The sequence below is a fragment of the Mus caroli genome, unplaced genomic scaffold, assembly GCF_978045245.1.
Source record: "Mus caroli unplaced genomic scaffold, Mus_caroli_1 scaffold_19, whole genome shotgun sequence".
Classification (NCBI taxonomy): domain Eukaryota; kingdom Metazoa; phylum Chordata; class Mammalia; order Rodentia; family Muridae; genus Mus; species Mus caroli.
In genome coordinates this window covers 51,641,795-51,654,338 of record NW_028227274.1, presented here as the reverse complement: position 1 = coordinate 51,654,338, position 12,544 = coordinate 51,641,795, and the positions used below count along the sequence as shown (strand labels likewise).

The 12,544-nt window shown below is 45.6% G+C and overlaps 1 protein-coding gene across 2 annotated transcripts in view; it reads left to right on the top strand.

Moving 5' to 3' along the window:
• Nucleotides 1–12,544, top strand: part of Cep120 (centrosomal protein 120) — a 65,285-nt gene that overhangs the window by 30,515 nt on the left and 22,226 nt on the right. For both annotated transcript variants that reach the window (XM_085833691.1, XM_021150632.3), the window contains exons 15-17: nucleotides 659–748; nucleotides 3,406–3,498; nucleotides 9,333–9,494. In XM_085833691.1, coding sequence (XP_085689817.1) covers nucleotides 659–748; nucleotides 3,406–3,498; nucleotides 9,333–9,494 — 345 coding nt within the window. The remainder of the gene's footprint in view (nucleotides 1–658; nucleotides 749–3,405; nucleotides 3,499–9,332; nucleotides 9,495–12,544) is intronic.

The following is a 12,544-nucleotide window of genomic DNA, read 5'->3' as shown; positions in this document are numbered from 1 at the left end:
TGATGTAGAGGCCGTGGAGGGATGCTGCTTACCAGCTTGCTCAGCATGCTCTTTTATATAATGCAGGACTACTCTCCAAGGATGGCACTGCCCACAGTGGGCTGAGCCCTCCTCCATCACATCAGGCATTGATTAATGACTCACAGGCTGGCCTACAGCCCCATCTTATGAAGGCATTTTCCTAATTGAATCCCCTTCTGTCAGGTGACTTCAGCTTGGGTCAAGTTGACTAGCCAGCACAGAGGCTCTGTAACTCTAGTCCCATGGGACCTGATGCCCTCTTCTGGCTTCTTTTGGGCACCAGGTAGAGAGAAACATGCAAATAGATCATAAATACACACACACACACGATATAAAGGGCTGGAGAGATGGCTCAACAGTTAAGAGACTTGACTCTTCTTCCTGGGGTCCCGAGTTCAATTCCCAGTAACCACATGGTGGCTCACAAGCATCTGTAAAGAGATCTTCTGTTGTGTCTGAAGATAGTGACAGTGTACTCATATTCATAAAATAAATAAAATACACGATATAAAAATAAAACAGAATACTTTAAAGATATTGGTAATCAGTATTAGTTCTTAAACTAAAGTTCTTTTGCTCATTTGAAATATTTGTCATTTTTACATGACTATTTTTTTTTTTTTTTTTTTTTTTACAGCTGAAGCAAAAAGAACTGGCTCACATGCAAGCTCTTGCAGAAGAGTGGAAAAAAAGGGACCGGGAAAGAGAGTCACTAGTGAAGAAAAAGGTAAAGAAAAGCTTGTTTAAAAACCAAGAGAGGAAGGGAGAGTCCCTGTGGCAGGAGCTTCTCACGCTGCATCACAGAGTTTGGAAGGAGTACACTTTTTAGTTCTTTGCACAAAAGACAAGATTTGAATACCTAGTGCACTTTGAACTAAGCCAAGAGAAAAGGACACTTTAAGTCTCCATTCCTAAGAAATGTCCATTTAGATGGGCACACACACATCTTAAGTACTGTCCTCGTTTACTATTGGAGCTTGATATAATAAGTTGGGGGTTGTTTTGTTTTGTTTTTCGAGACAGGGTTTCTCTGTATAGCCCTGGCTGTCCTGGAACTCACTCTGTAGACCAGGCTGGCTTTGAACTCAGAGATCAGCCTGCCTCTGCCTCCCAAGCGTTGGGATGAAAGGCGTGTGCCACCTCTGCCTGGCTGAGCTTTATATAATAGTAATGTGGACAGAACTCAACATGTTGAATATTACTGAGGGCAGGGTTAACGTGTTGAAGTTTTCACTTTGAGAGAAGCTGAGTTCCTCCTTGGACCAGTTCTTCTCATGCTATTGTTCTTTAAATGATGAACTAATTTGAGAAATTTAATAAAATTACTACAGTGGGACAGATCCAGTTTGTGCCCTTGCTTTCCCAAAGAAGTTGTTTCAATGTCATGAGGTTAAAAGTTAAAAAATAAAAAAACCAACCCTACCAAAACTAGGATGTAGCACAGTGGTAGGCATGCATGCCCGGCAGACATGTGGCCACAGGTTCAGCCCTCAGCACTGCAAAACAGGACAGGAGACCCTCACCAAGTACGTTTGGGTTTGCTCTTATCTTAGTGATAGAGACTTTTTTAGTTGATGTTTTTTATTGGTTTCCATGGATACTACCATTTCTAGCATGTGAGCTTGAACTTATGAGCCCATGGCTACTTAGTAACTCTTCAGAAATCTGGCTGAGACATGGCTGGCTGTGTTAGAGCACCTACTTAGCAGGGACACAGCATCCTGGGTTCCACCACAAAGAGAGGAAATTGAAGATAAAAGCCAGTAGATTTGAATGCCCCCGTGCGTTTACTCCCCACATTGAAGGCAGATGGAGAGTTGCCAGTTCTTCAATCCCAAGTACATTTTAAAAACTATTTGTCTTAAAGTGCTTTATTCTGAAAACATTTTGAAACCTGTGAAGTGCTAAGATACATGATTGGTCTTAAAAAACCTTACAAGCTACTGTAAAATGAAGTCAGAAAGACCACTTCCCTTCAGTAAGAGGTCCTTTAAAGCCAGCTTCAGTGAGAAGCTCACCATAATATTTTATGAGCACAGCATTTGAGCCCTTTCTGTCAATTTCTTGTTTCCATTTGAAGATTTTTTTTAGCAATACATGACTTCTACTTTGACAGTTGACCTGAATGACCATGTACATCTGGTTCCAGTTTTGCATTCTGGAATAGCTGGTAAAATTTTCATCTGCCCTACACACAATTGTCTGTCATATAGCTAGCTATCCTGTTTCCCCAAAGCAGGCTACATCAACCGTATATGTAAGGAAATCTGGGTTCCATCTCTGACACCACAAAGAGAGGAAATCTGTGTAAGGAAATCTGTAATTGATAAGGTCAGGCCTTAGATGTATACTTGTTTATTTATAGCCCATCTTCCCCCAGCACACAGGTTCCACTTGTGTTGCCCAGAATATGCTAGTGTATAATAAATAGTCACTAAAGTAAAAGATAGGTGTTTAAAGAATAGACGTGTTCAGCAGGCATTAAGTAGGTATGCATGTCTGACAGTGCAGGGAGGTTTAACCTCATAATATAAACTTGGGAGTCCCTGGTGGACTGACCCTCAGCAGTCATGCATGAGAGCAAGTATGAGTTAGATTCGAGACAGTGAGGAATTTAGAGGTCATAGTGTGTAAAGTTGCACTGTATGTTGATCTTGGAGAAGAACAGATACGGAGGGACACAAAGACTATTGGAGCCTTGGATATTGTGAAGACAAATTTCTCTTTTCTTTCTCTACAGAACTAGGATAAAAGGTAGGTTTCTGAGAACTGTCAAACCCGGCATTCATTAGCCTTAGGAAGGAGGAGATCTGGATAGGGCCTGGGTCCCAGAGCCTGGGGGATGGCGAAGGTAGAAAATGGCTTTGGAAAGTCCTGGTACACATGAGTTAACAGAGGAAATGGAGAGTCCTCTGCCTCGCGTGTAAGCCGAACTGGTAGCTTTCTATCCCAAATAGAGCTCTATTCGTAAAAACAGACCTGGCTTGGATGTGATGGTGCACATCCACCTTTAATCCCAGCATTTGGGCGGAGTTCATGGCTAGCCTGATGAACATAGTGAGTTCCAGGACAATCAGAGCTCCCAAGAGAGGTTCTGTCTCTACAAAACCAAACCAAACCAAGTCAGAGTCTAGGTCATAGGCCTAAAGAAATGGGCCACTGGAACGGATGCACAGGATTTCTGCAGCACCTGACCTCTCAGTAGGACAGCGAGCTTTCTTGGGAGCCCCCACTGCAGATGTCCATGAGGAAGCGCACTTGTCTTCCTCTCTCGGAAGTGTCTGCCTCGGTACATGTTATGCTTCTTTCCCATTCCCAAATCCTGTTTAGTGAAGTGTGTGTTGTCTTGAACGTGAAGATCACTTTTCTCTTTCTGTGTTTTAGGTAGCTGAATACAGTATTCTAGAAGGCAGACTTCAGAAGGCCCTCACAGAGCTGGAGACCCGCGAGCAGCAGCTGGCCAGTGCAGAAACAGAGGTACTCGTGTCTCTCCGTCTTGATTCCCTAGGCCATGGAGTCCGGACCCTCTCTCACTTGTCCTGTGCGTTCTGTGGCGTGCATTGCATGGCGACTGCATTTCCCACATGGAGACTGCTGCCGTTGAGCTGGTGCAGCATGCCTGGATGGCAGGATGCAGCAGGAAAGCAGGGCCACTCAGCCGGCTCTGCTCGCTTCTCCAGGAGTGGTTCTGTTTAACTTCATTCTGAGTAGAGAGTGGTTATTCTCACTGCCGGGGCCTGGAAAAGAGAAACGGGCTGGTTCATAAAAACTGGGCTGCAGCGGGAAAAGAATATCACTCTGATTCATTTTAGGGTTCATCCCATGTACCTGTAATTCAGGAGGCAGAGTCAGGAGGATCATGAGTCTGGAGCCAGCCTGGGCTATATAACTGCTTCCAGAGCATCCTTGTTCCATAGCAGGAAAAGAAAAGAAAAGAAAAGAAAAGAAAAGAAAAGAAAAGAAAAGAAAAGATTGGAGTTTAAGACACATGAAAATTTATTGTAGCATTATACATAGTCAGCTGTGCATTAGGTCTTATCTAAACTGTACCCTAGGACTTTTCTATAAAATATAAATGTGTAATACACATGAACTTACAAGTATATGTCCCTTCTCTAGCCATAATTTTTCTTAAGATTTATCAGTAAATCTTATTCTGACCTTACCACTGTTACATTTCTGGAGGTTTTTAGGACATTAGGTGTATCAGCCTGTTGAAATCTTTCTTCTCCATCAGTGCTTCTCAACCTTCCTAATGCTGTGACCCTTTAATATGTTTTCTCATGTGTGGTGACCCCAACCATAACATTTTTTGTTGCTACTTCATCACTGTAATTTTGCCACTGTTATGAATTATAATGTAAATGCCTTTGTTTTCTGATAATTTGAAGCTGCCCCCCCCACCCCCCCCCCACACACACAAAGAGGTCACCACCCACAGGTTGAGAACCACTGTTCTAAATAGTTAGGCAGAAATTAGAAACTTCTAGTTGAGGAATTAAACTCAGTCACATTTTTATATAATAATAAGAGTTTTAAGTGTTTTTTTTTTTCAACTGAATTTATGTAAGTTGTGGTTGTGGGTAGATTTTTCTATAATAATTGTATATTATAATTATAATTAGCATTTAGTGATTGAAAATCATTATACATAAACATTTAAGTCAAATAACTAAAAAGGACATGAAGCAAGTTTGTAGGTATTATTTGTTTTTTATGCAGGTGTGCATGCATTTTGGCACTGTTTGAAACAAGGTCTCATTAGCTTGGAGCTCATCAAGCAGGCTGGGCTTGCTGTCTTGCTTGTCTCTTCCTCCACAGCACTGGGACTAGAGTATGTACCTGAATCTAGTGTCCTAAGCTTGAATTTCGTGCTGCACATTTGATGCCAAATGTAGTGGGATTTCTTGGACCCACCAGCAGAAGAATAATGACACAAAGACTTATTAATTTTACTATAGTTTAGGCTACCTCCCAGGCAGCTCATCTAACCTAATTAACCCTACTGTCCTAGTCCATGTCCTGCCCTGCGGCCTGTTACTCCTCTTTGTCCAAGTCCATCCAGCTTCCTCTGGCCTCCATGTTCTGCCTCTGTCCCAGGGACCCTCCCTCAGACTGGAAATCCCACCTTCCCTTCTTGCCCAGCTGTTGACCATTAGCTCTTCATTAAACCAATCAGCAAGTGAGGAAGGTATATGTTTACAGAATTCTGAGGCAGTTGATGAGACGTAAGAACAATACCAAAGTTGGTCAGCTCTCTGCCAGTGCAGACTTAACAACGGAATAATACTGTGAGTGTTCTCTAATTCGCCCGCGAATAAGGACACCACACACAATAGGGTTCTTCTGCAGCAAGCTTTATGCGTCTTGAGAGGGAGAGCATAAGCTTCACAACCGGAGACCCCAGGCAGTCCGAGCCCCTCCTTTTTATAAGAAATTCTCCCTGCCTCGGACGTGGCAAGCCATGATTGGCTCAACACTGATTGCCCTATCCCTGAGGCGGAGCTGCCCGGGGCGGGGATTTCCAGCACAGGATGTTTACGAGTTGTTATTGAGGAAATGACTCAGCACAGGATGTTTACGAGATAGTACTGAGGAAATGACTCAGCACAGGATGTTTACGAGATAGCAGCGCTCCACATCTCCCCCTTTTTTGTCTAATAAAACCAACTGGACACCCAGTATGAGAGGACGGGAACATTGGCCGAATCCTCTTACTCAGAGATGTAAGAACTATGTCCGCAAGCAACAACTAGGCTTGAGTGGGACCCGAAGTTGCTCCGACCTGTCCCTCTGCCATTTTTTCGAGGAGGGGAAGACTAGGGCAGGAAACCCCCACTAGACGGCATATTCCCCAGGTGGGACGGGGGGACCACCTGTGCGATGCATTGCTCTACAATCCTCTAGGGCTGCTGAAGCTCACCCGCTAAAGCGCGGGCAGCCAGCGACCAGTGGTGCAAATCGATTTTGTTTAAGCGCCGCCAACCATACCTGTGCAGATTGCCCCTGCTCCAAGGCAGCAAGCGCCTGGGATATCATGATTTTGTCTCTATTATTTTTCTTATATAATTTGCAAATTAACCATAAGCTAGATACCGATCCGAAGCAAAGGAGAATTCCAAACAAACCCACCCCCACCCATTCCTTAAAATAAGAAACAGCAGAAGAAATCCATGACGAAAAGCCTTCGGTCAAGGAGAGGTCAAATCTGGTGGAATTGATTTGGACGATGGCCAATCTAAGTTTCTGGAGGGTTTGATCAAAATCAGACGTCCAATTATATAGCAGCTGTTGGGACAAACTCTTAGAAAGATTAGCGGCATATGTGAAATTATAGCATCATGTTTTTTGCCTTGTTCAACCCTTCCTCCGACACGATTTTTTCATTGGACAGGGTTAGGCCCAAATGTTGCATAATGTCTCTCCCCCAAAGGTTTACTGGGAGCGGGAGCACATAAGGTTCGAATTTACCCTTTTGTCCCTCAGGAGCCTTCCAGGTCAAACTCATTGAGCTTAAGGCAGGGCATGAATGATATCCCAGACCTTGTAGAGAGTGGGACGATTTTGTAGTGGGCCAAGCTTTTGGTCACCAGTGCGTGGATATAATGCTTTTGTCTGCCCCGGTATCAAGAATACCTTCAAACCTTTTTCCATTTACTTTGAGGCAGAGTTTGGGCCTTTCATTCAGGGATACAACAAGGTAGGCTGAATCAGTTCCTGACGACCCCATCGTTTTGGGACTGGGGCCTGGGGAGTCCTCCCAGAGGGTGTCGGGGAGGAGCAGCAATTGAGCTATCCTATCCCCTGCACTGATAGAAAACACGCCCCTGGGGCTAGAACATAAGACCTGTATTTCGGGGGAGTGTAGATGGTCAACAACCCCAGGATGGACCACTAGGCCCCGTAAGGTGAGTGATCCTCGTCCGAGGATAAGGCCCATGGTCCCAGGGGGCAAAGGTGACATTGGCTCTATAGGTACTGGTTGGATACTCATTTGGGGCATTAGTAGGAGGTCGGAGGCGGCGCGCAGGTCCACCCTTGTGGGTCTTCCTGGGTCGCTTCTTCCGCCATCCCGGATGTTCTGACAAACCGGTTCCCATATCTTTGAGGGCCCTGGGACCGTGGGCCCAGTGACCCGTTTTTTGACACATTGGGAGCAGGAACATTTAATGGAGGCAAAAGCCTTCCCTGTATATCTCGCACTGAGCGACATTGATCTGCTCTGTGGTACCCTTTACCACACCTCGTGCAGAGGGTCAAGACCCCCCCTTTCTTGTCTGGGGCTTTGCAATCTCTTTTGAAATGTCCAGGCTTACCACAATTAAAACAGGTCCGTTCACCGGTCTTCTTTTGTGGAGGATGCTTTTGTGCTAACATGATGGCGGCCGCGAGGCCAGTATTGCTAAGTGGACCTCCAAGCTCTCTACACACTCTTAGCCATTCTTGCAACCCTTTTGATTTTCTAGGAGCAATGGCATTCCTGCATTCCTGGGTGGCTTGTTCAAAAATCAGTTGCTCAATAAAGGGTCCTATCCCCTCTGGGTCCCCAAAGATTTTTCCTGCCGCCTCCACCATGCGTGCGACGAAGTCGGCAAAGGGCTCCTGGGGCCCTTGAACAATTTTTGTAAGCTGATTGGTGGTTTCTCCCTTGTGATTAAGTGACTTCCAGGCCCGTATGGCTGTGCTGGAAATCTGGGCGTACGCCCCCCAATGGTAATTAATTTGATCTGCGGCCCACGGGCCTTGGCCTGTTAAAAGGTCAAATGTCCAATCCCGCTGCTCTTGCGTAAGGGCTATTGCGTTGGCCCTGGCCTGGGACTGGGCTGCCTCATGCCACAAGGCTTTCCATTCTATGTATTGTCCCATGGTAGGCAAGGCGGCCTTAACCACCATTTGCCAATCACTAGGTGTCATGGCAGTTTGTGCCATTCTTTCAAGAATCATAATAGTAAAATTAGCATTGGGACCATATTTTCTTACTGATTCTGCAAGATCTTTTATCTGACTATAGTCTACAGGAGCGTAGATTCTCCCCCCTTCCTGTTCATAAACAGGAAACGCTAAGTGTAGCTTGCGGAGGATCCTTTGGGGAAAAAAGGAAGTTGTGGATGACCGGGCCTCATAAGGTGGGGGAGCGGAGGGAATGGCGGCAGCCAACAATCTCCTATCCTTAGAGAAGACACCGGACGCGGGCTTACTTGACTCAGGTCGCCCGCCTTCATCTGGGTGATACCTTTCTCCTTTATATCTAACTGCTTCTTCTTCTAACTCGCCCTCTTCCTCCGAGGTCAGCTTACTATCCTCGGTTTCAGAAGAATCCGAGGTATCTCTTAGGTGGAGGGCAGCCAGTTCTCGGGTCGGATATAACCCGGGCCTGCTGCTCCCCTTCTCTCCCTTTCTATTTCTCCCGGGAGGTCCTTTTTCACTTCCCTTTTTTGCCTTTTTTACGGTTTTTGTGCGCACACCCATCCTCTCACTACGCTCGGATTCTGACATACCTTCCTGCATAGCTTCTAAAACCTTTTGCCCTTTCTTTCGGGCTAGGAACCATACAACCAAAGCCACGAAGACGATAATTAAAGCCTCGGGCAATCCCTCCCACGGCCCAGTTAGTTGAAGGGAGTGCGAAAGGGTCAGGTAAAATTCAGGCATACCTTTCCGAGACGTAGTTCCTGCAGTTCTGGACCCTCCCCGTCACCGAGGGATCTCCGACGGTGCTCACGATGTTCTTTGTTTTCCCAGGATTTCGGCACCAGATGTGAGTGTTCTCTAATTCGCCCGCGAATAAGGACACCACACACAATAGGGTTCTTCTGCAGCAAGCTTTATGCGTCTTGAGAGGGAGAGCATAAGCTTCACAACCGGAGACCCCAGGCAGTCCGAGCCCCTCCTTTTTATAAGAAATTCTCCCCGCCTCGGACGTGGCAAGCCATGATTGGCTCAACACTGATTGCCCTATCCCTGAGGCGGAGCTGCCCGGGGCGGGGATTTCCAGCACAGGATGTTTACGAGTTGTTATTGAGGAAATGACTCAGCACAGGATGTTTACGAGATAGTACTGAGGAAATGACTCAGCACAGGATGTTTACGAGATAGCGGCGCTCCACATAATACAAAGGCAGGCTTCACGCTTTGCACCCTGGCACCTGTGCTTTCATAGTGGGTGCTGGGAGTAACCTGAGTCAGGGTTCACATACGACAACACTTAATGGTCTCCCCAGCTCAGTGTGTTCTATTTTGAACACTGTCTGTTGTAAGGTGGACCATGCCAGTGGTGATAAGCTAGGTGCCTAACGTGCTTTTCCTTTCAGCTTCAGAGAGAGAGAAAGGAGCTGCAGTTAGAACGGGAGCGGAACCTTCAGGAGCTGCAGGACTCTGTCCGAAGGGCCAGAGATGACTGTGTGTACCAAGTGGAGCTGGAGAGGCTGAAGCTGAAGCAGCTGGAAGAGGACAAACAGCGGCTTCAGCAGCAGGTGAGAGAGCCTCTGCTCCTAGAAACGCTTCACTGTGAGGTGCTGGCACCCACTGGGGCTTGGACTGTTGTACTTGCTGCCCAGAGATTCCCACTACAGTGGAATTTTTTTTTTTTTTTTTTTTTAGTTAAAGTCAAGGACTATGTTAGTATACTTATCTTACCCTTCGAACCATTTTTGTGAAACTGTACAATTTCAGGTAACTTAAAATGTAAGAGATTTTTCTGTAAATCCCTTTTTAACAATGTAGACATTCATTAGGACATTAATGCCTTAAGTATCCTAAAACAATCCAGTGCTTTCTAGAACCTACATTTTGTAAGAAGAGTTCTACCCTCTTCTTGTTCATCATGGTCCCTTTGTGTGCCCATGCCTATATGCAATTGTTAGAGTCCACCATGGCTGGGTCACTAGGAGGAATGGGCATTTTCCTATCTGAGTTGGCTGAGCTGTATGCATATAAACACTGTTGTTTTGGTCTTGCCTAACCTCTCCTCCTGTTGCCCCGCCCCCCTGCCTTCCTCCACCCTCGGGCCTCCTGTGCTGTCCTGCAGTTTCTTTCCTTGTCTAGACACTAAACTTCCACATTTATTATATTCAAGACCTTCTCTCTGCACTCCAGTCCTCCACCTCAGACTGCTGCTTTCAGTTCCTTACCTGGACATTTTTAAGGCACTTTAAACCTCTATGTCTTCCCATTATACTTACCTTGTTCATGCTTCAGCCCCAGCCCCTCCAGCCCCTCTTGGCGCACACACTGTCATTTATGTCAATGATGGGCCGTCTGAGCTTATGTTGCAGTGAGGTAGTTTGAAAATTGGGAAAGATAGCACACTTGAAAACCTACCACTGCCTTCTCACCGTCTGTAGGGTAACCATCAGGATCAGGAGCCTCACAGCCCGGGCAATGTCTACCCATCTGTCTGTCCTACCCACTCTGTACCTCTGCTGCATAGTAGAAAACCATTAAAATCCTGGCCTGGGGTTTCTACCCCGCCTTTGCTTATTGAGTTCCTGGATAAAAACCCACACAAATAATAGCTGGGCAGCTGCCTGCCCTCCATGCTGTTAGAATCTACTTTGCTATCAATAGCTCCGAGTTACTACTTACTATTTTCTATGTTCCATCTGGGCTGCTCCTCACTCCAGTTGGGCAGTCCTCAGGGCCACGTTTTCATGGCACAGCTAAGCCACAGCAGTTTCTCCTTTCTCCACTAGCACACCCTGCTAGCTTCTCCCACAAGGCCTCATTGTGTTCTGTTTTCCATGGGCCCTGGGTATGCTATGAGTCCTTCCGTTACTTACAGTAAAATGTCACTTGCCCCAATAATATTTTCAAGCTTATGATAAATGTACTCCTGGAATATTGCTTCCTTGCTCTTTTTCTTTTTTTACAACGTGCCAATTTTTATTTTTATTTAATGATCATTTAATCAGTCTCAGATTGTTGCTCCATGAAACCTTTTTGTTTATAGTTCTGTCCTGGAATCCAGCCTGGTGTCGGCAGTGGTAGAAACTCAATAAATATTTGTAGAAAATAGAGGGAAAAGATCAGGCTGTTAAAAATTCAACTTATCTTTCTTGAAAAACTTGAGTGTGGATTAGATGTGTGTGATGAATGCTTCGGGGCCTTCTGTCATGAATAGTGTCTGTAGTAGCTCAAGGCTTTCTCACCCATACTGCTTGTATGGTTGTAAATGCGAATTGGGTTGTTACTGAGGGCCTCTTTCACCATATAAAAGTGGGTGTTTGCCATGGGGCTCACCAGTAGTAGTGTTCTTCAAGCTCAAGATTCAGGCGCTTAGAGCAACGGCATCATCGGCAGAGTCAAGGGAGTGCTTGGAGCAAATGCCCACCTTCTGTCACATACCTGTCAGTCCACCCCAAGATGCTACCACTGTCTCACAGTTATGGAGCAACAGTCTTGGTGTGAAAATTGGTAATTTGAAAAAAAATTATCAAAGGCACACCGTTGTTCTTGAAGCTCAGTTTTTATCAGGGGGGAAACTGGTGAATGATCCAGTTTGCTCAAGGGATGTGCATGAGGACAGTCTGGGGTCATTACACTGACGTGGTTGCATATATTAGATATGTTATTTCAGTTAAACTCGAAGAAGAGGCCATTAAACACAAAGAACTGATGAAGATAAACCTGTTTGTGTTCTAGTGAGGGCAGCACCAGAACTCAGGGCCATGGCCATAATGCTGGCCTCCCAAGGACTATCCTCTGTGCCCTAGCAGCCTCTACAATTGTAGCAGTGGCAGTCACTTATGATAGTGTTCGTGAGTGGTGAAGAACGATATGCACTTACTATTAGTGTATTTTTTTTGTTAAGATATAAAAGTGGGGGCTAGGAAAATGTCTCTGTCAGAGACAGTGTGCGCCAGGCAAACATTCCGACCTGCGTGAGGATCCAAGCACCAATGTAAAGAGCTGGGCCTGGGGATGATGCTCTGTCGTCCCTGTGCTGGGAGGCAGAGGCAGAGGCAAGAGGATGCCTTGCACTCGCTGTCAGCCCAGCCAGTCAGTCTGTGAGAGCTCCGGGGTCAATAAAGACCTCTTTCGGAGTATAAGTTAGAAAACAGTTGAAAAGGATGCTGATGTTGACCTCTGGCCTCCACGTGTGCATACACATGCAAACATGTATAGACACATACATACATCATGCACACCAAGCAAAAGTGAGATCATTTCCGAAAGGTCTTTGTGGAAATGTGAATTATGTGGGAATGTTTGCTGTAGGGGCAGCTTCTTCTAAGGACCACACAGGCAGCTTGACAAGTGTGTTGCAGCCGTCCTTGTGCTGGGTGCAGCGTATCAGTGCTGCTCTAGGTTGTCCCTTAGCCACGTAACGTGTCAGAGTTTCAGCTTCATTACATCTGTTGTCATAGAAAAAGAGCCCATAGGTTTGTCTAACTGTGACATCAGTGTATGTTTTCAGAAGTCATCCTCAACAATTGTCATTTGCATTGTTAATCTACATGTGAAAAGATCTTATAAATTATTATATACTTTTGTTTACTTGCTCTTTAAGACATCCAGTAGCTCA